The 26,476-nt window shown below is 47.1% G+C and overlaps 1 protein-coding gene across 3 annotated transcripts; it reads right to left on the bottom strand.

Moving 5' to 3' along the window:
* Positions 1–1,173: 1,173 nt before the first annotated feature.
* On the bottom strand, positions 1,174–20,772 carry ZNF425 (zinc finger protein 425). Of its 3 annotated transcripts, XM_035254481.3 has the most exons (5): positions 20,663–20,772; positions 15,788–15,901; positions 11,733–11,859; positions 7,840–7,998; positions 1,174–3,993 (listed from the first exon to the last, which is right to left on the bottom strand). In XM_035254481.3, exons 3-5 carry the CDS (start codon positions 11,779–11,781, stop codon positions 2,042–2,044), a joined length of 2,160 nt encoding a protein of 719 aa, XP_035110372.1. In that variant the 5' UTR covers positions 11,782–11,859; positions 15,788–15,901; positions 20,663–20,772; the 3' UTR covers positions 1,174–2,041. The 3 variants fall into 3 exon arrangements, with proteins under 3 accessions (XP_035110372.1, XP_035110371.1, XP_003733680.3); XM_035254480.3 differs by lacking the exon at positions 15,788–15,901 and having other exon boundaries at positions 20,499–20,772; XM_003733632.6 differs by lacking the exon at positions 15,788–15,901.
* Between the last annotated feature and the right edge of the window lie 5,704 nt (positions 20,773–26,476).

The following is a 26,476-nucleotide window of genomic DNA, read 5'->3' as shown; positions in this document are numbered from 1 at the left end:
TCCCAAAGTGCTGGGATTACAGGCGTGAGCCACCTGGCCAACTTTTTCATACTTTTAATAGAGACGGGGTTTTACCATGTTGTCCAGGCTGGTCTCAAACTCCTGACCGCAGGTGATCCACCTGCCTTGGCCTCCCAAGGTGCTGAGATTATAGGTATGAGCCACCTTGCCCAGCCCTTTCTCCTTTCTTAAAGCTACCCCTCTTCCTTGTTCTCAGCTCCTCCCCATTCTCTACCTGCACTTGGTGACTTTTTGCTCCTAGAATTCCTGCCTCAGTTTGACCTCAGAAGCACTCTTTTTTTTTTTTTTTGAGACGGAGTTTCGCTCTTGTTACCCAGGCTGGAGTGCAATGGCGCGATCTTGGCTCACCGCAACCTCCGCCCCCTGAGTTCAGGCAATTCTCCTGCCTCAGCCTCCTGAGTAGCTGGGAGAAGCACTCTTTATTGCTGTTTCTGTGCCAGTCCCCCATGTATGGACTGGGAGTGATTCAGTAGGTCACTCCATGTACTGCAATCCATCACCTAGCTCACACTCAAGAATGCCTGTGTTACCAGTATAGCTGAAAAAAAAGCATTTTTTTTTGTAGATGTGGCTGATTTTCATAAAGGTACCCTCCCCTCACCATTATATTAAATGTAGAAATTGAAACTTACAGAGCTCTAGTATCTTGCCCAAGGTCAGGGCCAGAGTCTGTTATATTTTGTGGGTCTTACTCCAAGCCCTGTGCTTTTTGGACTGTGACATGGAACTGCCCCTTCTTTTGTTGCCCAGGCTGGAGTGCAATGGCAGGATCTTGGCTCACTGCAACCTCTGCCTCCCGGGTTCGAGTGATTCTCCTGCCTCAGCCTCCCGAGTAGCTGGGATTACAGGTGCCCACCCCCACACCCAGCTAATTTCTGTATTTTTAATAGAAAGAGGGTTTGCCATGTTAGCCAAGCTAGTCTTGAACTCCTGACTTCAGGTGATCCAATTACCTCAGCCTCCTTAAGTTCTGGGATTACACACATGAGCCACCACGCCCGGCCCGGCCAAGGTAAGTATGGTTCTTTGAGAACTGACATAACACTGTCGAAAATGCAGAAGGGTTAGATAAATAGCACTGCTTATTACTCATAATGGGGGATTTTTAGGTGATTTAAGTCAATTCAGCAGGAAATAACACATGGGTAATCATTTTAACAAACGAGATTGTGGAAGACATTTATTTTTAGCAATATGGAAAATTTCAAGAAACAGATGCTCTCTCACCACCTGAGAGAAAATTAAAATCCACTATGAGAAAAAACTGAAGGCTTTAATGCAAATTTCAGTAAAGTAGCCTGGATGGAAAAGCTGACTGAGGAGTATGAAGGAATGCTCCTGCCTGTAACACTTCTTCACTCAGGCTGTAGTTTCTGAATTTAATGAAGGGATTATTACTACGTTCTTGGATGACACCGAAGAGATCTGTTGGACCAGCAGATCAGTAGAAAATGTGTCCTCCACAACTGGGAGGTTTTTCCTATGAGGATTATTGAAGGGTGATGTCTCTTTGACTGTCTTTGCCTGGATTATTTGGAACTTTTGTCAAGGAGCCATCGGGTTCTGCAGACAACACATCTGTCCAGTATGTCTGCAGCCAGTATTCTGTGATTTATTTTATTTTATTATTATTTTTTTTTTGAGACAGAATCTTGCTCTGTCACCCAGGCTGGAGTGCAGTGTTGTGAGGATGGCTCACTGCAGTCTCTGCCTCCTGGGCTCAAGCGATCCTCCTACCTCAACCTCCTAAAGTAGCTGGGACCAGAAGTATGCACCATTACGCCTGGCTGACTTTTATATTTTTTGTAGAGATGGAGTCTCCCAACATTGCCCAGGCTGATCTCAAACTCCTGGGCTCAAGTGATTCTCCCGCCTGTGCCTCCCAAAGTGCTGGGATTACAGGCGGGAGTCACTGTGCCCAATCTTACCCTACGAATCCTTTCACCTGCCTCCACTCAAGGCCAACAGGGCTGCTGGCAGCACCGAAAGCCGTGATTGCAGGACTGCCGCATGGCCTGACCTAGAGGCTGGAGGACTTCTTGGCATGCACTGCCATGTGGGTCTTGAGGGCCCCCACATACGTGAAGCTCCTTCCACACTCATCACAAGAAAAAGGCCTCTCCCCACTGTGAAGGCACAGATGGGCCTTCAGGCTTCTCTTCTGAAGGAAGCCCTTGCCACACTCAGGGCACTGGAAGGGCCTCTCTCCACTGTGCGTGTACAAGTGGACCTTCAAGCTTCCCCTGACGCAGTAGCTCTTGTCACACTCCGGACACTGGAAGGGCTTCTCCCCGCTGTGGACTCGAGTGTGCTCTGTGAGCCGGTACTGCTGAGTGAAACTTTTGCCGCACATCACACAAGAGAACGGCTTTTGGCCACTGTGCTGCAGCAGGTGGCTTTTCAGGTTTCCCTTGAGGCGGAAAGTCTTCTGGCATTCAGGACACTGGAAGGGCTTCTCTCCGCTGTGCAGCCTCAGGTGCTCAGTGAGCTGAGACTGATGCGTGTAGGTCTTGCCACACTCACCACACACGAAGGGCTTCTCGTCCCTGTGCATCCGCTGATGGAACTTCATGGAGGCCTTCCAGGAGAAGCTCTTGTCACACTCGGGACACTGAAAGGGCTCCTCGCCACTGTGAAGCCTCGTGTGCTCCCTGAGATGCGAGCGCCGGCGGAAACCGCGGCCGCACTCAGCACAGGAAAACTGCTTCTCCGTGGTGTGGACCTTCAGGTGCTGCGTGAGCCGCGACTGCTGAGAAAAGGTCTTTTTGCACTCGCCACAGGGAAACTCCTTCTGCCTGTCGTGGACTCTGGCATGGCAGGCGAGCTTGGAGGGCCGCGTGAAGCGCTTGCCGCACTCTGCGCAGGGGAAGGGCTTCTGCTCGCTGTGCAGGCGCTGGTGGGCGCGCATGGCGTTCCTCCAGAAGAAGCCCCGGCTGCACTCCGGGCACTGGAACGGCCTCTTCCCGCTGTGCTGCAGCCCGTGGGCCTTCAGGCTTCTCTTGAGGCGGAAACTTTTGTTACACTCGGGACACGAAAACGGCTTCTCTCCTGTGTGAACTCGTATGTGCTCGTCGAGCTTAATCTTGTAGATGAATTTCCTGCCACACTGATCACAAGAAAACGGCTTCTCCTCGCTGTGCGTCCTCTGGTGGGTCTTCAGGGCCGCTTTCCGGGAGAAGCTCCGGCCACACTCGGGACAGTGGAAGGGCTTCTTCCCACTGTGCTGGGACAGATGTACCTTCATGCCCCTCTTCAGGCGGAAGCGCCGGTCACACTGCGGGCACTGGAAGGGCTTCTCGCCGCTGTGCAGCCGCAGGTGCTCCGTGAGTTCGCACTGCTGCACGAAGGCCCGGCCGCACTCCCCGCAGCCGAACGGCCGTTCCCCGCGGTGCAGGCAAAGGTGCTTCTTCAGGTTGGCCCTGTACCGGAAGGTCTTGTCGCACTCGGAGCACGGGTAGGGCCGCTGGCCGGTGTGGACAACCTGGTGAGTCACGAGGCTGCCCTTCAGGAAGTAGCTCTTCTCACACTCGCTGCATTGGAACCGCTTCTTCGGACACAGGAGCCTCTGCGGCCGCCTGAGTTCAGTCTTCCCTCTGGGCGTGCTTTTGTGCTTTGGATATCTGTAGGGTTGGTTCTTGGAGTGGCTCCGTTTGTGCTTTAGCAAGTCCCTCTTTACCTGGAAGACTTTCCTACAGACATAGCAGGAATAGCATCTTGGCCCAGTGGGAATTTCTAAGTGGCTTGGGGTCTCCCGAGGCTTATGCCACGGATCTTTCTGATCTGGATCAGATGCTGTGATGCTGACTTTTTTATTTACAATCTCTGTTTCTTGGAGATTTGGAGACTGGAAGCTGGCTCTTTGAGCTGATAAAATCTTTCTCTCCCTCCTGGGTAAGGCAGCACACAAGTCCTGTTTTTGGGGACCATTTAAATGGCAATCCTCTTCTTTTGTCCCGAGAGTTCCTCGATCATCTGGAGAGGAAAGAAGTATCACTCTCATCAGTGATATGTCTACTCTATACTTGGGCTCAAGGACTATCTTTAAAAAATTTGTTTTTATTTTATTTATTTATTTATTTTGCGACAGAGTCTCGCTTTGTTGCCCAGGCTGGAGTGCAGTAGTGTGATCTCAGCTCACTGCAACCTCAGCTTCCCAGGTTCAAGTGATTCTCCTGCCTTAGCCTCCAGTGTAGCTGGAATTACAAGTGTGTGCCGCCACATCCAGCTAAGTTTTGTATTTTTAATAGAGACAGGGTTTCACCATGTTGGTCAGGCGGTCTTGAATGCCTGACCTCAGGTGAGCTGCCCCCCTCCACCTCCCAAAGTGCTGGGATTATAGGCATGAGCCACCATGCCTAGTCATTCAAGGACTGTCTTCATGTCACCAACAAAGTAGGAAAGGAAAGGCCAGGCGCAGTGGCTCACACCCGTAATCCCAGCACTTTGGGAGGCCGAGGCAGGTGGATCACGAGGTCAGGGTATCAAGATCATCCTGGCCAACATGGTGAAACCTCATCTCTACTAAAATACAAAAAATTAGCTGGGCATGGTGGCGCACCTGTAACCCCAGCTACTGGGGAGGCTGAGGCAGGAGAATTGCTTGAAGCCAGGAGGAGGAGGTTGCTCTGAGCTGAGATCGCACCACTGCACTCCAGCCTGGGCAAGACTCCTTCTCAAAAAAAAAAAAAAAGTCTTTCTGGCTGGGTGTGGTGGCCTACGCCTGAATCCCAGCACTTTGGGAGGCTGGGATACAAAAAATTAGCTGGGCATGGTGGCGAGCTCGTGTAACCCCAGCTACTTGGGAGGCTGAGGCAGGAGGATCACTTGAATCAGGAGGCAGAGCTTGCAGTGAGCTGAGATTGCATCATTGCACCCCAGCCTGGGCGACAGAGCAAGACTCCTTTTCAAGAACAACAACGACCAAAATCTTTCCAAGCTCCTCCCATTCTATAGGATGAAGTCAAACTTTCCACCTTGGCATTCCTGGTCTCAGGTAATCTGACACCAGTTTGTTTCTCCTCCCATGTCCCACTATGTTCCATGAGTACCATTCAGCTACAGGCAGGTTGATGTCTTCTCTGTTTTCTTTTTTTTTTTTTTTTTCAGATGGAGTCTCAAAAAAAACCTCCCCCTCCTGGGTTCAAGCGATTCTCCTGCCTTACCCTACCGAGTAGCTGGAGCTACAGACGGGTGCCACCATGCCCAGCTAATTTTTATATTTTTAGTAGAGATGTGGTTTCACCATGTTGGCCAGGATGGTCTCAATCTCTTGACCTCGTGATCCACCTGCCTTGGCCTCCCAAAGTGCTGGGATTACAGGCGTGAGCCACTGCATCTGGCCTAGTCTTCTCTGTTTTCTAAACATAATGGATTTGTTCCTACTTCTGAGCGTCAGGTCATGTATGACCCATACTGATTCTTCTTTCTCTAACCAAATCTGCCCATTTTTTGCTATTATATCCTAATTCCTCTTAGAGTACTCCTGGGATATTGCTGTCTCTCTTCCTCTCCTTCTCCTCTAAATCCCTGTAGCACGGAATCAGGGATTGCTTACTATTTTATTAACTCATATGCAATCTTATTTTATAGTTGACTAATTCAACTGTGTCTAGTTCAATAAATTGGCTAACTTAATTGCCATGTCAGTAAGATGATCAACATTAGAGTGTAACAATCGTTTTATTTATGTATGTATACATACACATACATTATATAAAGTTTTTCACTCTCACCTAAGTAATATAAATGTACTCCTGTGACTGTGGTAGGCACTCAATATTGGTTAGATGAATTAATGAATAGACAGTGGCAATAAAATGAAACCCTTGGGAATTCTTACTTTTTTTTTTGAGATGAGTCTCGATCTGTCGCCCAGCTTGGAGCACAATGGCAGTCTTGGCTCACTGCAACATCCACCTCCAGGGCTCAAGCAATGCTCCTGCCTCAGCCTCCTGAGTAGCTGGGATTACAGGTGCCTGCCACCACGCACGACTAATTTTTGTATCTTCAGTAGAAATGGTATTTCACAATGTTGGCCAGGCTGGTCTCAAACTCCTGACCTCCTGTGATCCATCCTCCTCAGCCTCCCGAAGTGCTGCGATTACAGGCGTGAGCTACCATGCCTAACCAGGGAATTCTTTCATCCTCTTGATGGAAATTGGACACACTCCCTGGGTTCAAAGTCTCCTTCTTCAGAGGAGTCCTTGACTCCCAAGGACTTAGAAAAGCATTCACGCACTATAAAAAGTAACATATTACCTTATGTTACAAGGAATGCAAAAGGAATTCCTTCAAAAGGAGTTGCAAAAACCCAATTTTAAAGTTCTGTACGATAAAAAAATATTTTGTACAAGATTAGAGGATTTTTCATTTCTGTATTTTCACGTAGACATGATAGTGTGACAGGAAGGTTGTTCTTCCTCTCAGGGTTTTAACAAATAGATACCTTGCTTGCTCTTTTTTTTTTTTTTTTTTTATGAGACAGAGTCTTACTCTGTCATCCAGGCTGGAGTGCAGTAGTGTAATCTCGGCTCACTGCAAACTCCGACTCCTGGGTTCAAGCTATTCTCCTGCCTCAGCCTCCCAAGTAGCTGGGGTTATAGGCATATGCCAATACCCCTGGCTAATTTTTGTATTTTTAGTAAAGACAGGGTTTTACCATGTTGGCCAGGCTAGTCTCGAATCCCTGACCTCAGGTGATCCACCTGCCTTGGCCTCCCAAGGTGCTAGGATTACAGGTGAGCCACCACGCCCTGCCATCCCTTGTTCTTTTATAAGGAAATCTGATCTTCTTCCCAGGATTTTTTTTCCTGGTCCCCACTCCAGGATTTGTTTTTTTTAAACATAACATATATCACCACACTAGGCATGGTGGCTCACCCCTGTAATCCCAGCACTCTGTAAGACCAAACAGGTGGATCACTTGTGGTCAGGAGTTCAAGACCAGCTTGGCCAACATGGTGAAATACAGTCTCTACTAAACATACAAAAAATTAGCCAGGTGCCGGGCACAGTGGTTCATGCCTGTAATCCCAGCACTTTGGAAGCCCGAGTTAGGCAGATCATAAGATCAGGAGTTCGAGACCAGCCTGGCTAATATGGTGAAACCCTGTCTCTATTAAAAATACCAAAAAATTAGCTGGGCATGGTAGTGCATGCCTGTAATCCTAGCTACTTGGGAGGCTAAGGCAGGAGAATTGCTGGAACCTGGGAGGCGGAGGTTGGGGTGAGCCAAGATTGAACTGTTGGACTACAGCCTGGGTGACAGAGCAAGACTGTCTCAAAAAAATTTTTTAAATATATATACATATGTATATATATGTATATATATATGTATCTTTTCTCTGTATGAAAGTAATACATAATACAATCTCACATTTGCTACCCTCTTTTTTCTTTGTTTCCTTTTTTTTGTGAGATGGAGTCTTACTCTGTCGCCCAAGCTGGAGTGCATTGGCGCAGTCTCAGCTCACTGTGACCTCCACCTCCAGGGTTCAAGAAATTCTCCTGCCTCGGCCTTCCAAGTAGCTGGGATTACAGGCACCTGCCACTATGGGGTTTCACCATGTTGGCCAGGCTAGTTAGGATCTCCTGGCCTCAGGTGATCTACCCACCTAAGCCCCACAAAGTGCTGGGATTACAGGCATGAGCCACCAAGCCCGGCCACATTTGCTACCCTCTTGAGTAAAGAAAATTAACATTCTCCATCAAAATAATGTTTCTTATTGACTAGCTCTACCCAGGTATCCAAAAAGAAAGATTCAGGAAACAAGGCTAGAAAAATTAAATAATTCATGACCTTAAATCCATCTTACTCACCAAAACATGGCAACTTTTCAGTATTCTTCATGACCAACTGTTCATCAGTAGGAGGGCCAGCTGTCCTTTTTGTTTTATGTAAGCGTCCTTGATCGCTGATTAATAGCATTCTCCCTTTTTCCATCCATGTGATCAAATCTGGCTTGGAAAAAGCATACCCTGCAAATAGAGTTCACATAGACTTTGAGTTTACTGAATACTTTTTTTTTTTGAGACAGAGTTTTGCTCTTGTTGCCCAGGCTGGAGTGCAATGTGCGATCTCAGCTCACTGTAACTTCTGCCTCCTGGGTTCAAGCGATTCTCCAGCCTCAGCTTCCTGAATAGCTGGGATTACAGGCATGTGCCACCACACCCAGCTAATTTTGTATTTTTAGTAGACAGGGTTTCTCCAAGTGGTCAGGCTGGTCTCAAACTCCTGACCTCAGGTGATCCGCCCGCCTCCACCTCCTAAAGTGCTGGGACTACAGGCGTGAGCCACTGTGCCCAGCCAATACTTAAATGAAAATAATTTTTTTGGCTGGTTGCAGTGGCTCATGCCTGTAATCCCAGCACTTTGGGAAGCCGAGGTGGGCGGATCTCTTGAGGTCAGGAGTTAGAGACCAGCCTGGCCAACATGGCAAACTCTGTCTCTACTAAAAATACAAAAATTAGCTGGGCATGGTTGCGCATACCTATAATCCTAGCTACTGGGGAGGCTGAAGTGTGAGAATTGCTTGAACCTGGGAGACAGAGGTTGCAGTGAGCAGAGATTGCACCATTGCACTCCAGCCTAGGCAACAGACTGAGACTTTGTCTCTCTCTCTTTCTCGCTCCATATATATATATATATACTTTTTAATTATTATCATTATTATTTTTTTTTGAGACAGAGTCTCACCCTGTCACCCACATTGGAGTGCAGTGGCACAGTCTTGGCTCATTGCAACCTCTGCCTCTCAGGGATCACATGACCCACCCACCTCAGCCTCCTGAGTAACTGGGACTATAGGCATTGGCCACCATACCCTGCTAATTTTGTATTTTTATAAAGATAGTGTTTTACCATGTTACCCAGGCTGGTCTGAAACTCCTGGGCACAAGCAGTCTGCCTGCCTCAGCCTCCCAAAGTGTTGGGATTACAGGTGCCCAGCCAAAATTATTATTTTTAAAATTTTGTTTTCCTCTCTCTCTTTTTTTTCTTGAGACAGAATCTTGCTCTGTTGCCCAGGCCGGAGTGCAGTGGTAGGATCTCAGCTCACTGTGACCTCCACCTCCCAGGTGGAGCCATTATCCTGCCTCAGCCTCCTGAGTAACTGGGATTACAGGTGCATGCCAACGCGCCTGGCTAATTTTTGTATTTTTAGTAGATAGGGTTTCACCATGTTGGCCAGGCTGGTCTCGAACTCTTGACCTCAGGTGATCTACCCACCTCAGCCTCCCAAAGTGCTGGGATTACAGGCATGAGCCACCATACCTCGCCTCTCTCTCTCTCTTTTACCATTATCCACAATAAAAGTAATTTTATAGTTGACTTTGATTCCTAGAGACCTGAGATATAAGTTAAATCAAAAAACGAAAGCCGCTGAAATTATATGAATGATGGCCAGGTGTGGTGGCTCATGCCTGTAATCCCAGCATTTTGGGAGGCTGAGGTGGGTGGATCACCTGAGGTTGGGAGTTTGAGACCAGCCTGACCAACATGGAGAAACGCCATCTATACTAAAAATACAAAATTACCCAGGCATGCTAGTGCACGCCTGTAATTCCAACTATTTGGAAGGCTGAGGCAGGAGAATTGCTTGAACCTGGGAGGTAGAGTTTGAAGTGAGCCGAGATTGCACCATTGCACTCCAGCCTGGGCAACAAAAGTGAAACTCAGTCTAAAAAAGTAAAAGAAATTACATGAATGACAATCAAATATGGCCTTACCAATACTGTTTAGTTTAGGCCAGGCTCAGTGGCTCATGCCTGTATTCCCAGAACTTTGGGAGGCTGAGGTGAAAGGACTGTTTGCACCCAGGAGTTCAAAACCAGCCTGGACAACATAGGGAGACCCTATCTCTACAAAAATGTTAAAAATTAGCTAGGTGTGGTGGTGTATGCCTGTGGTCCCAGCTACTCAGCAGGCAGAGTTGGGAGGATTACTTAAGCTAAGGAGTTCGGTCGAGGAGACAGTGAGCCGTGATCATGCCACCCACTACACACTCCAGCCTAGGTAGGTGATAGAGTGAGACTCTGTCTCAAAAAAAAACACTGGCCAGGCTCGGTGGCTCACACCTGTAATCCCAGCACTTTGGGAGGCTGAGGTGGGTGGATCACAAGGTCAGAAGATCGAGACCATCCAGGCCAACATGGTGAAACCCCGTCTCTACTAAAAAATACAAAAATTAGCTGGGCGTGGTGGCGCGTGCCTGTAATCCCAGCTACTTGGGAGGCTAAGGCCGGAGAATTGCTTGAACCTGGGAGGCAGAGGTTGCAGTGAGCCGAGACTGCGCCACTGCACTCCAGCCTGACGCCTGGCAACAGAGCGAGACTCTGTCTCAAAAAAAAAAAAAAAAAAACCTGTTCAGTTTAAATATTCTCTGCAATATTTCACAAAATTTTTTGAGACAGTCTTACTCTGTCACCCATACAAGAGTGCAGTGGTGCAAACTCAGTTCACTGTAATCTGTGCCTCCTGGGTTCTAGGGATTCTCTGGTCTCAGCTTCCCAAGTAGCTGGGATTACAGGTGTGTACCACACCTGGCTAGTTTTTGTATTTTTACTAAGACAAGGTTTGCCATATTGGCCAGGCTGGTCTCGAACTCCTGACCTCGTGATCCGCCCGCCTTGGCCTCCCAAAGTGTTGGGATGTTGGGATTACAAGTGTGAGCCACCACCCCCTGGCTTTTTTTTTTTTTGAGATGGAATCTGGCTCTGTTGCCCAGGCTGGAGTGCAGTGGTGCGATCTCAGCTCACTGCAACCTCCACCTCCTGGGTTCAAACAATTCTCCTGCCTCAACCTCCCGAGTAGCTGGGATTATAGGTGCCTGCCACCATGCCCAGCTAATTTTTTGTCTTTTTAGTAGAGACAGGGTTTCACCATGTTAGCTAGGCTGGTCTCAAACTCCTGAACTCAGACGATCTGCCTGCCTCAGCCTCCCAAAGTCCAGGGATTACAGGCATAAGCCACCAGACCCATCCGGAATCAATTACTATATTGATACCAGCAGAAATTTAGTTATTTATTGATAGAAAAATGTATCACACATTTAGTGATACAAAAATGTGTCAGACTGAGCTGGATAAGTAGCAAGTTATAATTTCCCCAAATTTTTCTGTACTATTTTTAATCTACTCCTTGAGTATGTCCCTGGAGTTACCTAAGTGTCCCATCCCACTTCTCTGTCCTCCCTTCTCTACCCAGGCACCTTTTCTTGCCTGTTATATTCACACTCTGCACTATGTTGTGCCCCAGCTTATTTTCAATCACTATGCCCTCCTCATGAAAGCTATAGTTCCTGTGAAGATGAGAAATTCATCTCATTTAGGCAACACAATAAGGAGGCACAAAAGTATTAAAGAAATAAAAGAATACACTTTTGTAAAAGAGGGGGGCAATTAGATTACTTAGTAATTCTAACTGTGGGAGAAATGGGGGAGGGTTAAGGTGGGAGACAGAGAGTTCAGAATATTAATAATACTAAAGGCACAGATACCACTGAGTAAAAACGAATTTAGTATTCCCAGGGTATTATAGGTAGGGAAGGAGGCATTAGGAAGGCAGCTATGCTCACCACTACACCACCAGTGCGGCTGGAAGGAGACATTAGGGCACAGTATCATATTCAACCAGCCCATGACTCCACAGGGAAGGAAGCCTGGTACTACTAGGCTGGTTCCCAAAAAGTGATTCCTTAGAAGGCCCATCTTACCCAGGGAATCAAGGGTCTCGTAATTGGTCTTCATCTCTTGCTTATACATTTGCTTCTGCCACTTCTCCAGGATCTCCCACTCTTGTTCCGAAAAATATAAGGCAACATCATCAAATGTCAGAGTCCCCTGGAATCACAAATAGCATATACATACATTTTTACTTTAAGGCTGCCTTGTTTTTTAATGTCCATTACTATGGAGATACAGAAAGAAAACATGGTAATTATCGCTGGATGGTGCCTATACAATAAACAACAAAGGGGTCACAAATGTCCATTGGAGCCAAGTAAAATGAATGAATGATTGCTCATGCCTGTAATCCCAGCACTTTGGGAGGCCAAGGTGAGTGGATCATCTGAGGCCAGGAGTTTGAGAGACCAGTCTGAGACCAGCCTGGCCAACATGGCAAACCTCATCTCTACTAAAAATACAAAAATTAGCTGGGTGTGGTGATGCATGCCTGTAGTCCCAGCTACTCAGGAGGCTGAGGCAGGAGAATCACTTGAACCCAGAAGGCAGAGGTTGCAGTGAGCCAAGATCATGCCACTGCACTTCAGCCTTGGGTACAGAGTGAGACTCCATCTCAAAAATAATAAACTAGAATGAATGAATAGCAGGCCTTTGAGCACAAAGATCATCTAAAGAGGGATGCTTTACTTAGTAGCAACCAATTACTGCTGTGGAAGACTGGATTCAGTTTTGCTGGATGGGTCCATTTTTGAAAATGTTTTACTTTGAAATAATTATAGATTCACAAGGTGTTGCAAAAATAACACAGAAGGCATCTATGTAAGTTGGCCTATAGTCCCAGCTACTTGGGAGGCTGAGGCAAGAGGACTAATTAAGTTCAGGAGTTCCAAACGAGCCTGGATTCTTTTTCTTTTTTTTTTTTTTTTTTTTGAGACGGAGTTTCACTCTTGTTACCCAGACTGGAGTGCAATGGCATGATCTCAGCTCACTGCAACCTCCGCCTTCTAGGTTCAAGCAATTCTCCTGCAGCCTCCCGAGTAGCTGGGACTACAGGCGTGCACCACCATGCCCAGCTAGTTTTTGTTATTTTTAGTAGAGACGGGGTTTCACCTTGTTGACCAGGATGGTCTCGATCTCTTGACCTCGTGATCCACCCGCCTTGGCCTCCCAAAGTGCTGGGATTATAGGCGTGAGCCACCACGCCCGGCCTCTTTTTCTTTGAGACAGAGTTTCACTCTTGTTACCCACGCTGGAGTGCAATGGCACAATCTCCGCTCACCACAACCTCCGCCTCCTGGGTTCAAGCAATTCTCTTGCTTCAACCTACTGAGTAGCTGGGATTACAGGCATGCACCACACTCCTGGCTAATTGTGTATTTTTAATAGAGATGGGGTTTCTCCATGTTGGTCAGGCTTGTCTCAAACTCCTGACCTCAGGTGATCCACCCACCTCAGCCTCCCAAAGTGCTGGGATTACAGGCATGAGCCACCGTGCCCGGCCTTTTTATTTTATTTTATTTTATTTGAGACAGAGTCTTGCTCTGTCACCCAGACTGGATAGAGTGCAGTGGCACAATCTTGGCTCACTGCAACCTCCGACTCCCAGGTTCAAGTGATTCTCCTGCCCTAGTCTCCCAAGTAGCTGGGATTACAGGTGCCTGCCATCATGCCTGGCTAATTTTTGTATTTTTAGTAGAGATGGGGTTTCAACATGTTGGCCAAGCTGGTCTCAAATTCCTGACCTCAAGTGATCTGCCCACCTTGGCCTCCTAAAGTGCTGGGATTACAGGCATGAGCCACCACACCTGGCCAGCTCACATTTTTGAAATTATTATTATTTTTTTTTGAGACAGTCTCGCTCTTGTCTCCCACGCTGGAATACACCCCTAGGCTGGAGTGCAATGGCGCAATCTTGGCTCACTGCAAACTCCGCCTCCCGGGTTCAAATGATTTTCCTGCCTCAGCTTCCTGAGTAGCTGAGATTATAGGCACCTGCCACCACACCTGCTAACTTTTGTATTTTTAGTAGAGATGGGATTTCACCATGTTGGCCATGCTGGTTTCCAACTTCTGACCTCAGATGATCCACCCCAAAGTGCTGGGATTACAGGCATGAGCCACCATTCCTGGCTGAAAAATTAATTTTAAAAAGGTTCCATGTACCCTTCACCAAGTTTACCCAAAATGTCGTATTGTACATTATAGTACAATATCAAAACAAGGAAACTGACATTGGTACGATGTGTGTGTATAATTCTGTTATTTAATCACACATACTGACTCATGTAAGCACCACTGCAATCAGAAAACAACAGTCAGCCCTTGTATTCGCAGGTTCCACATCTGTAAGTTCAACCAACCTTGGATCAAAAGTACTTTAAAAATAAAAGCCAGGTATGGTAATGCCAGCACTTTGGGAAGCTAAGTTGGGAAGACTGCTTGAGCTCAAGCTTGAGACAAGCCTGGGCAACATAACAAGACCGTCTCTATTAAAAAATAAAAAAAGGCGGTGCCTGGTGGCTTATACCTGTAACCCAGCACTTTGGGAGGCTGAGGCAGGTGGATCACGAGGTCAGGAGATGGAGATCATCCTGGCCAACATGGTGAAACCTCCTGTCTAGTAAAATACAAAAAATTAGCTGGGCGTAGTGGCACGTGCCTGTAGTCCCAGCTACTGGGGAGGCTGAGGCAGGGGAAGTGCTTGAACCTGGGAGGCAGAGGTTGCAGTGAGCCAAGATTGCACCACTGCACTCCAGCCTGGTGACAGAGCAAGACTGTCTCAAAAATAACAATAGGCCGGGCCCGGTGGCTCACACTTTGGGAGGCCGAGGAGGGTGGATCACAAGGTCAAGAGATTGAGACCATCCTGGTCAACATGGTGAAAGCCCATCTCTACTAAAAATACAAAAAATTAGCTGGGCATGGTGGTGCGCACCTGTAGTCCCAGCTACTCGGGAAGCTGAGGCAGGAGAATTGCTTGAACCCAGGAGGCGGAGGTGCGGTGAGCCGAGATCGTGCCATTGCACTCCAGCCTGGGTAACAAGAGCGAAACTCCAAAAAAAATAACAATAAATTAAAAAGATAAATTAGTTAAAAAGTAAAAATTTAATATATTTCAAAATGCAAGAAAAGATTAAATAAATTTTTTAAAATCCAGCATAACTGTTTACATAGCATTTATATTGTATTAGGTATTATAAATAATTGAGAGATTATTTATGTACAAGAAGATGTGCACAGGGTATATGCAAAGTTTGCCATTTTATATAAGGGACTTGTGTATCCATGGATTTTGGAGTTTGGTATCTGTGAGGGATCCTGGAACCGATTCCTTGTGGATACTGAGAAACAACTGCATCCCATCACCACAAAGAGCTCCCTTGTTCCGGCCCTTTATAATCACACCCACAAATCCATTATCCATCACAATTCTGTCATTTCAAGAATGCTGGCTGTGTGTGGTGGCTCATGCCTTTAATCCCAGCATTTTGGGAGACTGAGGCAGGCAGATCACCTGGGGCAGAAGTTTGAGACCAGCCTGGCCAACATGGTGAAACCCCATCTCTGCAAAAAATACAAAAATTAGGTGGGCATGGTGGCATATGCCTGTAGTCTCAGCAACTTGGGAAGCTGAGGCAAGAGAACTCCTTGAACCTGGAAAGTGTAGGTTGCAGTGAGCCATGATCACACCAGTGCACTCCAGCCTAGGCGACAGGGTGAGACTCTGTCTCAAAAAAATGAAAAAAAGAACGTTATATAAATGGAATCATATGGCATGCCACCTTCTAAAATTGACTTTTTTCTCTCAGCATAATGTCTTGGAGATTCACCCAAGTTGTCATGTTTACCAGTATAATCATGTGCCACATGATGCTTCAGTAACAGGCCACATATACAACAGTGGTCCTATAAGATTATAAAATTGCTGGACTGGGCGCAGTGGCTCACGCCTGTAATCCCAGCACTTTGGGAGGCTGAGGTGGGTGGATCACTTGAGGTCAGGAGTTTGAGACCAGCCTGGCCAACATGGTGAAACTCTGTCTCTACTAAAATACAAAAATTAGCCACGCGTGGTGGTGCATACCTGTAATCCCAGCTATTCAGAAGGCTGAGGAGAATTGCTTGAACCCAGGAGGCAGAGGTTGCTGTGAACCGAGATTGCACCACTGAACTCCGGCCTGAGCGACAGAACAAGACTCTGTCTCAAAAAAAAAAAAGAGATTATAATATTGCATTTTTACTGTACTTTTATATTTAGATACACAAATACTTAGCATTGTGTTACAACTGCCAGGTATGGTAATGCAGTATTCAGGGCAGTAACATGCTGTACAAGTTTGTAGCCTAGGAGAAATAAGCTATATTGTATAACCTAGCTGTGTACTAAGCTATACCATCTAGCTTTTTGGAAGTACACAGTGATATTTGCACAACCACAGAATTGCCTAACAATGTGATTCTCAGACTGTATCCTTGTCATTAAGCAACCCATGACTGTTATTTCATCCTTTTTATTGCTGAGTAGTATTCCATGGTATGAGTATACCAGATTGATTAACCATTCACCTACTGAGAAATATTTTGGTTTTAACTTTTTGGCTATTACCAAAAGAGCTGTTATGGACAATCATGTACAGGATTTTGGCTGGGCATGTTTTTATTTTTCTGGGATAAACGTCCAAGACAAAAACTGCTGTGTCATATGAGTATATATTTAGTTTTTAAAGAAAATGTGAAACTATCTTCCAGAGTTGCTGAGCCATTTTACATTTATATTCCTTTTTTTATTCTCATTTTTTTGAGGTGGAGTTTCACTGTTGTTACCCAGTCTGGAGTGCAATGGCACGATCTCGGCTCACTGCAACCTCCGCCTTCTGGGTTTAAGCAATTCTCCTGCCTCAGCCTCGTGAGTAGCTGGGACTACAGGCGCGCACCACCATACCCAGCTAATTTTTGTGTTTTTAGTAGAGACGGGGTTTCACTTCGTTGACCAGGATGTTCTCGATCTCTTGACCTCGTGATCCACCCACCTCAGCCTCCCAAAGTGCTGTTCTTTTTTTTTTTTAAGATGGGGTTTCATCATGATGGCCAGGCTGGTATTGAACTCCCTACCTCAGGTGATCCACCCACCTCGGCCTCCCAAAGTGCTAGGATTACAGGTGTAAGGCACCATGCCCGGCCTTTTTTCTTTTTGAGACAGTCTTGCTCTGTTGCCCAGGCTGGAGTGCAGTGGTACAATCTCAGCTCACAACCTCTGCCTCCTGGGTTCAAGTGATTCTCCTGCCTCAGCCTCCTGAGTAGCTGGGACTACAGACACGTGCCATCAGACCTGGCTAATTTTTGTATTTCTAGTAGAGATGGAGTTTCGCTATGTTGGCCAGACTGGTCTTGAACTTGACCGCATGATCCACCAGCGTCTGATTCCCAAAGTGCTGGCATTACAGGCGTGAGCCACTGCGCCCAGCTGCCATTTAAAATTCCTACCAGCAATCTATAAGACAGCATTTCTTAGCACCCTCCTCAGCATTTGGCAATGTCACTACTTTTTATTTTAACTGTTCTAATAGGTGTATAGTGACCTCTAACTGTGGCTTTAATTTGGTTTTCCTAATTAGTGATGATGTTGAACTTTGTTTTTTCCCATGCATATATTCTCTTTGGTGAAATGTCACCTTATATCTTCTGCCCATTTTCTAATTGGATTTTTTAACTGTCCAGGAAAGACTCTTTTTTTAAAAAAATAAATATGGTGTCTTCCCATGTTGCACAGGCTAATCTGAAACTCCTGGGCTCAAGCAATCCTCCGGCCTCAGGTCCCGAAAGTGCTGGGATTATAGGCGTGAGCCACCTTGCTTGACTGAGCTCTTTATGTAGTCTAAACAGGAGTCTTTTGTCAGATATGTGGTTTGCAAATATTTCCCCCCAGTCTGTATCTTTTTGCCCTCGTAACAGGATCCTTCAAAAAGCAAAAGTTTTAAATTTTGATGATGTCCAATTTATCATTTTCCCTTTATTGATTGTGCTTGTGGCGCCACATCTAGGACCTTCCTACCACGCCCCAGGTCTCAAAAATTTTCTCCTGTGTCATCTTCTACAGGTTTTATAGCTTTATAATTTAATTGAGATGTGTCATTTTCTTTTCTTTCTTTTTTTTTTTGGAGATGGAGTCTCACTGTCACCGAGGCTGGAGTGCAGTGGTGCAATCTTGGCTCACCACTACAACCTTCACCTCCCAGGTTCAAGTGATTCTCCTGCCTCTGCCTCCTGAGTAGCTGGGATTACAGGCATGTGCCACCACAACCAGTAAATTTTTGTATTTTTAGTAGAGATGGTGTTTCACCATGTTGGCAAGGGTGGTCTTGAACTCCTGACCTCAGGTGATCCACCCACCTCGGCCTCCCAAAGTGCTGGGATTACAGGTAGGAGCCATTGTGCCACACCTGGGATGTGTCATTTTAAGAGAAACTGGAAACATACATCATTTTATGTAAACTCATGCTGGCAACTAAAATTCACAATTTTAACAATGGGTGTTTCAAACAAAATGTCTGCAAGCCACCACTGGCTCATGGACCATTAATCTACAACCTCTAGTATGAACTGAACTAACTGGGGCTGCTCTTCCTGGGTGTTCAAGGACAGATCCACTGCAGTGATAGGGAAGCAACAGAACATGTATAACTTCTGAAAATTCCATTTTCACTCTTTTCAGATTCTGTGCTATAAATGTAGATGAGAGCCTACAAAAAAAGCACTGAACACCTTGAAAGATGGCTAAGGCTCTTCCCAAGTGTATAGTAGAAAATGTTGGTCAGAAGCACTAAAGTAAATTCTCTCAATAAGGAAATCTAGGAGACCTGACATTTGACACTTGGGATTTTGGAGAGAAAAATTTCAGAGCTAGAATTCTATCATCAAAACTATCAGAGCCTTGAAAGCTGAAGTATCAGCTATCATGACAAACAAGTTCAAACCTGCTGTTATTTTTATTTTTTGAGGCGGAGCCTGGCTCTGTTGCCCAGGCTAGAGTGCAGTGGCACAATCTCAGCTCACTGCAACCTCCACCTCCCAGGTTCAAGATCTCTCTCCTGTCTCAGCCTCCTGAGTAGTTGGGATTACAGGTGCCCACCACCATGCCCGGCTAATTTTTCTATTTTTAGGTAAAGACGAGTTTTCACCATGTTGGCCAGGCTGGTCTAGAACTTCTGACCTCAGCTGATCAGCCCCCCCTTGGCCTCCCAAAGTGCTGGGATTACAGGCGTGAGCCACCGCGCCTGGCCTGTTATTTTTACAATGCCAAATTCCTTTACAGTTTCCTTGTACCTCACTCGTGTTTTTTGTTTGTTTGTCTTTTTGAGATGGAGTTTCACTCTTTTTGTCCAGTCTGGAATGCAGTGGGACGATCTCAGCTTACCACAACCTCTGCCTCCTGGGTTCAAGCGATTCTCCTGCCTCAGCCTCCCAAGTAGCAGAGATTACAGGTATGTGCCACCACACCTGGCTAATTTTGTATTTTTAGTAGAGACAGGGTTTCTCGATGTTGGTCGGGCTGGTCTTGAACTCCAAACCTCAGGTGATCCATCCACCTTGGCCTCCCAAAGTGCTGGGATTACAGGTGTGAGGCACTGTGCCCGGCCATCCATGTGTTTTCTAACTATAAAATTCCCATTTGTGACCATATTCACAATTAGCACTAAACTGTTACAGTGGAAAGGAAAATCAAGAAAACGATTTCACTTGCCTATCCCAAATAATAAATTAGCCAAGAAACTGTTAGCACATTTTCTATGAACTGAAATGTACAGCCAAAGAAGAGCTACCACAAACTTTCATAGAACAAGGAGGAATATTCCAGGAGGTTCCCAATCATTTAAAGAGAAGAGAAAAAAAGAAAGTCTGGCTGTAGAAACACAGCTTGAAAAAATCAGAAAAGAATCTGTACCAGCCAGCGGAGGCTGGAGAAAAGGGGTGGGAGGCAAAAGGGAAGAATGAAACGCAAATAGGGAGAATTACATTAGTAAGATTGTAAAATTTCATTGGGGCACAAGAAAAACTTGCACATTTAAGCAGGTTATACTTAACTGAATTTAACAGGGTTTCCTGGATTAAGCCTCAGGATATGCCTTTCAAACTAAAACCGCTCAAATTTTTCATTACAATGCTAGAGCATTTATGGTAAATTCTATTTACTGCTAACCACCCAACTCATTTTGTTTTCTCTTCTCTCCTAGAAGGAGCAGTCTCCAATTTCTCATTCCAGTTTTCCTTCTCCTAACTTTTTCTCATCTGCTTATACAGATGTCCTTCTCTGAGGCTGCAGCAGGAGAGCACAGGCTCCAGAGAGACCCCGAGGTTGAGTGCCCCGACACTGAAGGCGGGGACAGCACTGGTGACCCCAGCCAACAACAGGCCAAGGCACATATCTTTCCCACCCAGATTCTTTCTCCCAAACGAATTTTTATTTATTTGTTAAAGAGACGGGCTCTGGCTGTTGCCCAGGCTGGAGGGCAGTGGCTATTCACAGGCGCGTTCCCACTAACGATCAGCACGGGAGTTTTGCCCTGCTCGGTTTCCGAGCTGGGCCACGTCCCCCTCCCTGGGGAACCCGGCGGTCCCCGCTCCCGGGAGGTCACCATACAGATGTGAAACTCGGAGCCACCGCGCGATGGGCACAGCGCATATACAAGCGCAGAGCTCCGGGTTTCAAGCGCTGTTCCCCCCTCAGCCTTCGGAGTGGCCCGGGCCACAGAAGCGCGCTGCCAAGCCCGGCGTCAATTCCAGAACAGCACACGCACCAAGACTGCGCCTCCTCCAGCCCGGCTCGGAGCTCAGTCCGTGGGCCACTGCCAACCCCCAGGCCGGGCCCCCGCCGCCCCACTCCCTGGACGCAGATCCCACTCCAGCCGCGACAGGGACCCGAGTTTCGACAGAGCCTGCATCCTCTACCGGCCCCTCTTACCGAAGCCGGCTCGGCCATGGCGGTTCCGCACGAACCGGCCCCGCCTGGCACGGCCTCCCCTCCGCTCCGCCCCAACCCGACTCCCAGGCAGTGCCTGGGTGCCCCCAAACGCAGCGGCGGCCGGGCGCGGTGCATGCTGGGACTCGGCGGCCGCTCCGTCCCACAGCGCCCCCTGCGGGCTGGAGGAGCGGCGCCGCCCGGGGATCGGTCCTCAGAGGAGGGGCCCGGGCTCGCTCTGTGCAGGCCGCAGCACGCCGATCTTTGTGGGACCCTGGGTCTGCCAGGATCTGCATGGGAGGGAGGCGGTCGGAGACGACTGAGGGAGCTGACCGGAGGGAAATGGCGGAGCAGGTGGACATGGAGATAGCAGGGACTGGGAGACAGTAGGGGCCGGGAGAGGAAGATGCGCTCCACAGAAGCCCAGACTGAGAGGCAGCGAGAGGGGAGCTTCCGGGTGCGGTCCCTCCCAGAGCCGCAATCACGGATGAGCTCGAGGGCTTCGTCTGTGAGGGGGTCCCGGGAATCCAGCAAGGCCGGGCAGGGGGCGGGAGACGCGCGCTGCCCGCCGTGACCCGGGCGTCCGTCCCGCCAGGGACGTGGAGGCTCTGGAGTCCCCAGGCTTGCCCCGTCGGGGACGCGGAGGTGGGGTCCGCCCACCACGCCCGGTCCCCGTGGGTCCAGGGCCCTTCTAGGCTCCCTCGGCCGCCACTCTCCCTCTTGGGAGAGAAGGGCCTTGGGCAGAGACCCCATGGGGAAGCCACCCCAGCTTCAGGGCCGCCTGCGGGACTCAGGGTCTCAGGGTGGCCCAGGGATGCGGGCCGGGCACTCCCGGCCCTGGCGGGAAAGAGAGACAGAGCGGGAGAAGACAGAGGAGGCGTGAGAAACACGGGGACGCAGCAGGAGAGAGGTGGGAAGACGCAGGAGAAACCAGGGAGAGACAGAAAGGAGAGAGAGGGCGAGAAAGGGGCTGGCGATTGTGCACAGAAAATCAGCCTCGCATCTGTCCTGGTCATGTCTGGATACATGTAGTAACCACTGTAACCAGGATACAGAAGAGTTCTGTTCCTCCCTGAAACTCCCTGTGCAGCCATTCTCTTCCGCGCTTTCATTGCTTTATAGTTACTCCCTCCCACACCTGTGTTAGGTACAATGAACCCCAAGTTTCTCTTCAAAGAATCAGTGTGTCAGTATGCTCAGTTCTCTTATTCTTTAATTCTCCATTTTAAAGTTTAACTTCCTTGTAGTTTCAGTAAACAACCTATTCCACCAGTTCTAGTCAGTAGTTCACATCTGTTCCCCGAGTTTCCTGCTCCATCCTCACTCATTGGGTCACCTGCTTTGACCCCTAGTTACCTGCTCGGACCTGTCCGTAAGTAACTCTCCTTCCCGCCAAACTATGCACCCTGCCACACCTGCTCGTACCCCTGCTCCCTTTTTTTTCTTTTTGAGACAGAATTTCGCTCTTGTTACCCAGGCTGGAGTGCAATGGCGCAATCTCGGCTCACTGCAACCTCCGCCTCCTGGGTTCAGGCAATTCTCCTGCCTCAGCCTCCCGAGTAGCTGGGATTACAGGCACGCGCCACCATGCCCAGCTAATTTTTTGTATTTTTAGTAGAGACGGGGTTTCACCATGTTGACCGGGATGGTCTCGATCTCTCGACCTCGTGATCCACCCGTCTAGGCCTCCCAAAGTGCTGGGATTACAGGCTTGAGCCACCACGCCTGGCCACCCCTGCTCCCTTTAAAATAGCCAATTGGAATGAGACTAAACTGTGCTAACCCTAGCCAATAGGGGTAGACATAGCAGTTTATATTCGAGTGCTACTCCTTTTGCAGTACTGAAAATTTTCCATATAACACCTAGACCGCTGCCAAGGACTGATCTGCTCTTGGAACATAGTTTTCTCTTTTTAGGAATGGCATATACATGGAATCACACAGTAACCTTTGGTGACTGACTCCTCAAAAGTATAATGTTGGCTGGGTGCAGTGGCTCACACCTGTAATCCCAACACTTTGGGAGGCCAAGGCAGGTGGATAACCTGAGGTTGGCAGTTCGAAACCAGCCTGACCAACATGGAGAAATCCTGTCTCTGCTAAAAACACAAAATTAGCGGGGCATGGTGGCACATGCCTGTAATCCCAGCTACTTGGGACGCTGAGGCAGGAGAATCACTTGAACCCAGGAGGTGGAGGTTTTGGTGAGCCGAGATTGCACCACTGCACTCCAGCCTGGCCAAGAAGAGCAAGAGTCCGTCTCAAAAAAAAAAGTATAATGCTTTTGTGATGCATCCATGTTGATGAAGAGTCAAACTCTGTAAAATATTTAGAGGTTTATTCTGAGCCAAATAGGAGTGATGAAGGCTGAAGAGGTCCTAAGAACATGTATCCAAGGTGGTTGGGTTAGAGCTTGGTTTTACACGTTTTGGGAAGACTTAACACATCAATTAATATATGTCATGTATACACTGGTTCTGTCAGGAAAGATGGGACAACTCCAAGAGGTGCTTACAGGTCATAGGCTGATTCAAAGATATTCTGATTGGCAATTGGTTATCTGAAGACTGGGTTTATAGAAAGGACTGTCTGGGTTAAGATAAGTGTTGTGGAGACCAAGGTTCTTAGGATGTCTCATAGTGACTGCCCTTAGATGGCAAAAATTTCCTATTTAGGCCTTTAAAACGTGCTAGATTATTTGGCTGGGTGCAGTAGCTCACATCTATAATCCCAGCATTTTGGGAGGCTGAGGCAGTAGGATTGCCTGAGATCGGGAGTTCAACACCGGCCTGGGCAACATGGCTAAACTCTGTCTCTACAAAAAACACAAAAATTAGCCAGGGCCAGGCGCGGTGGTTCACACCTGTAATCCCAGCACTTTGGGAGGCTGAGGTGGGCAGATCACCAGAGTCTGGGAGAGAGACCAGCCTGACCAACATGGAGAAACCCCGTCTGTACTAAAAATGCAAGATTAGCCAGGCATGGTAGTGCATGCCTGTAATTCCAGCTACTTGGGAGGATGGCAGGAGAATTGCTTAAACCCAGAAGGCGGAGGTTGTGGTGAGCCAAGATCTTGCCATTGCACTCTGGCCTGGGCAAAAAGACTGAAACTCTGTCTCAAAAAAAAAAAAAAAAAAAACTAGCCAGCACCACTGTGCTAATCCTTAATCCCAGCTATTCAGGAGGCTGAGGTGGGAGGATCACTTGAGCCTGGGAGGCGAAGGTTGCAATGAGCCCAGATTGTGCTATGACACTACAGCCTGGGTGACAGAAGACAGAGGGAGACTCTGTCTCAAAAAAATATATATATTTTTTTTGTTGGGAGAAGGTCTTGATGTGTATGTCATAGAATATATGTTGTTTGCTGAGAGGCGATGGCAAGGAATACTGAGCCATCCTCGGGCAGAAAACTGCTAGAATAGTAGGCAATATGTACCGGTCATGCACTAGTTAAACCAGTTCCCAAAACACAGGATATATGACCTTGTTCCCATTGCTGACTTGCAAGAGTGCTTTCTAGCTTATTTCTATCTTAGTAGCGAACAGGCACTATCTGCCTGCTTAGTCTGTCTTTATCCTATGAAGAAACACTGAGCACCTGCTTATTGAAAATAATCACTTGTTCACAAAGAATAAATACATGGGTCAGAATCTGCTCTGGGCTTTCAGCTGGGAAATGCTGTCAGTCCCTGACGTCCCACTCTGATCCCACTTTTGCTCTCTAACTTTGTTTCTGTTTCTTAATTCCTTCAGTGCTGCCTGGGTTGGGTCTCCAGAACCAAGCTGGTCTTGGCAATGTTTTATGTAAATATATAATATATATGGCAAAGAAGCATATTTGGGGATAAAATATTTTTTTTAATGTACTGAAATCTGGATTTATTTATAAACTTATTAGAGGCTGTCAGGGAAACATGTTAGTTCCATTCATTTTTCTTTTTTGTCTAAAATCTTGTTGAGTCACATCCATCTGTATATGTAACACTAACTTGGTAACGGTTTCTTTAAGTCAGAACTCATTTTACCTAGTGGTTTTACTTGCAGTGTTTAAGCTGTATTATATAACATTCAAATAAGTAATTGAGGCTGTCGCCCTGGGTAATGCAGATAATCTCAGCACTTCGGGATGCCAAGGAGGGCAGATGACCTGAGATCAGGAGTTCAAGACCAGCCAGGCCAACATGGTAAAAACCCCATCTCTATAAAAATACAAAAATTAGGCCTAGCTCAGTGGCTCATGCCTGTAATCCCAGCACTTTAGGAAGGAAGCTGAAGTGGGCAGATCACAAGGTCAGGAGTTCAATACCAGCCTGGCCAATATAGTGAAACCCTGTCTCTACTAAAAATACAAAAATTAGCTGGGCATGGTGGTGTGCACCTGGAGCCCCAAGTACTTGGGAGGCTGAGGCAGGAGAATCACTTGAACCCAGGAGGCAGAGGTTGTGGTAAGCCGAAGTCTCACCACTGCACTCCAGCTGGGCCACAGATCAAGACTCCATCTCCAAGAATAAAAGAAGAAATACAAAAATTAGCCGGATGTGATGGCACATGCCTATAATCCCAGCTACTCAGGAGGCTGAGACAGAAGAATTGCTTGAACCCAGGAGGCAGAGGTTGCAGCGAGCCGAGATCACTCCACTGTACTCCAGCCTGGGTGAAAGAGTGATACTCTGCCTCAAAAACAATGACAACAACAACAAAAAACAAGTAATATAAATTTAATTAAAGGATGTGGAAAAAGTCATACAGGCACACTAAAAATGAATTGGAATCCAGCATCTGACACTGATTAACATATTTAGCAGATTAGACAAGACCTAAATTTCTGTAAACAACATTGAAAAACAGAATTTTTTATTATTATTATTTTTTTTATAAAGACAGGGTCTCACCATGTTGGTCAGGCTAGTCTTGAACACCTGACCTCAGGTGATCTGCCCATCTTGGCCTCCAAAGTGCTTGGATTACAGGTGTGAGCCACCACGCCCAGCCAAAGAGGATAAAATATTTTGATTTCCTTCTTTGTCATGTAATGTTATGGCAGAGACAGGTTGGAAACTAAGCCGTTATAACGGGTTAAATAAAAACTTTCTGGTGAGATTTTATGGTTTGTAGTACATGACTCCCTAGGCCCCTTCGTTAGAAATTTTGACAAGAAGGGAGGAAAGGTCACAATTTAGTTGGTATCCACATCATTGTGTGTAACAACAGTTTATTTTATTTATTTAGTTTTTACTTTTATTTTTTTGACACAGAGTCTTGCTCTGTTGCCCAGGCTAAAGTGCAGTGGCTCGATCTCAGCTCACTGAAACCAAGTGATTCTCCTGTCTCAGCCTCTCAACTAGCTGGGACTACAGGCACATGCCATTACCCCCAGCTAATTTTTTTTTTTTGAGACAGAGTCTCCCTCTGTCACCCAGGCTAGAGTGCAGTGGAGCAATCTTTGCTCACTGCAACCTCCACCTCCTGGGTTCAAGCAATTCTTCTGCCTCAGTCTCCCAAGTAGCTGGGACTATACAGGCATGTGGCACCATACCAGGCTAATTTCTGTATTTTTAGTAGAGACAGGGTTTCACCATATTGTCCAGGATGGTCTCCAGCTCCTGACTTTGTAATACGCCCACCTCAGGCTCTCAAAGTGCTGGGATTACAGGCGTGAGCCACTGTGCCCTGCCCTAATTTTTATATTTTCAGTAGAGAAGGAGTTTCACCATATTGGTAAGGCTGGTCTTGAACTCCTGCCCTCAGGTGGTCCACTTGCCTCGGCCTCCCAAAGTTCTGGGATTAAAGGCATGAGCCACTGTGCCTAACCTACAA

Source organism: Callithrix jacchus, chromosome 11 (genome assembly GCF_049354715.1).
Source record: "Callithrix jacchus isolate 240 chromosome 11, calJac240_pri, whole genome shotgun sequence".
In the NCBI taxonomy this organism is placed as follows: domain Eukaryota; kingdom Metazoa; phylum Chordata; class Mammalia; order Primates; family Cebidae; genus Callithrix; species Callithrix jacchus.
Note: the sequence above shows the minus strand (reverse complement) of the source record. Positions and strands in the feature narration are given on the sequence as shown.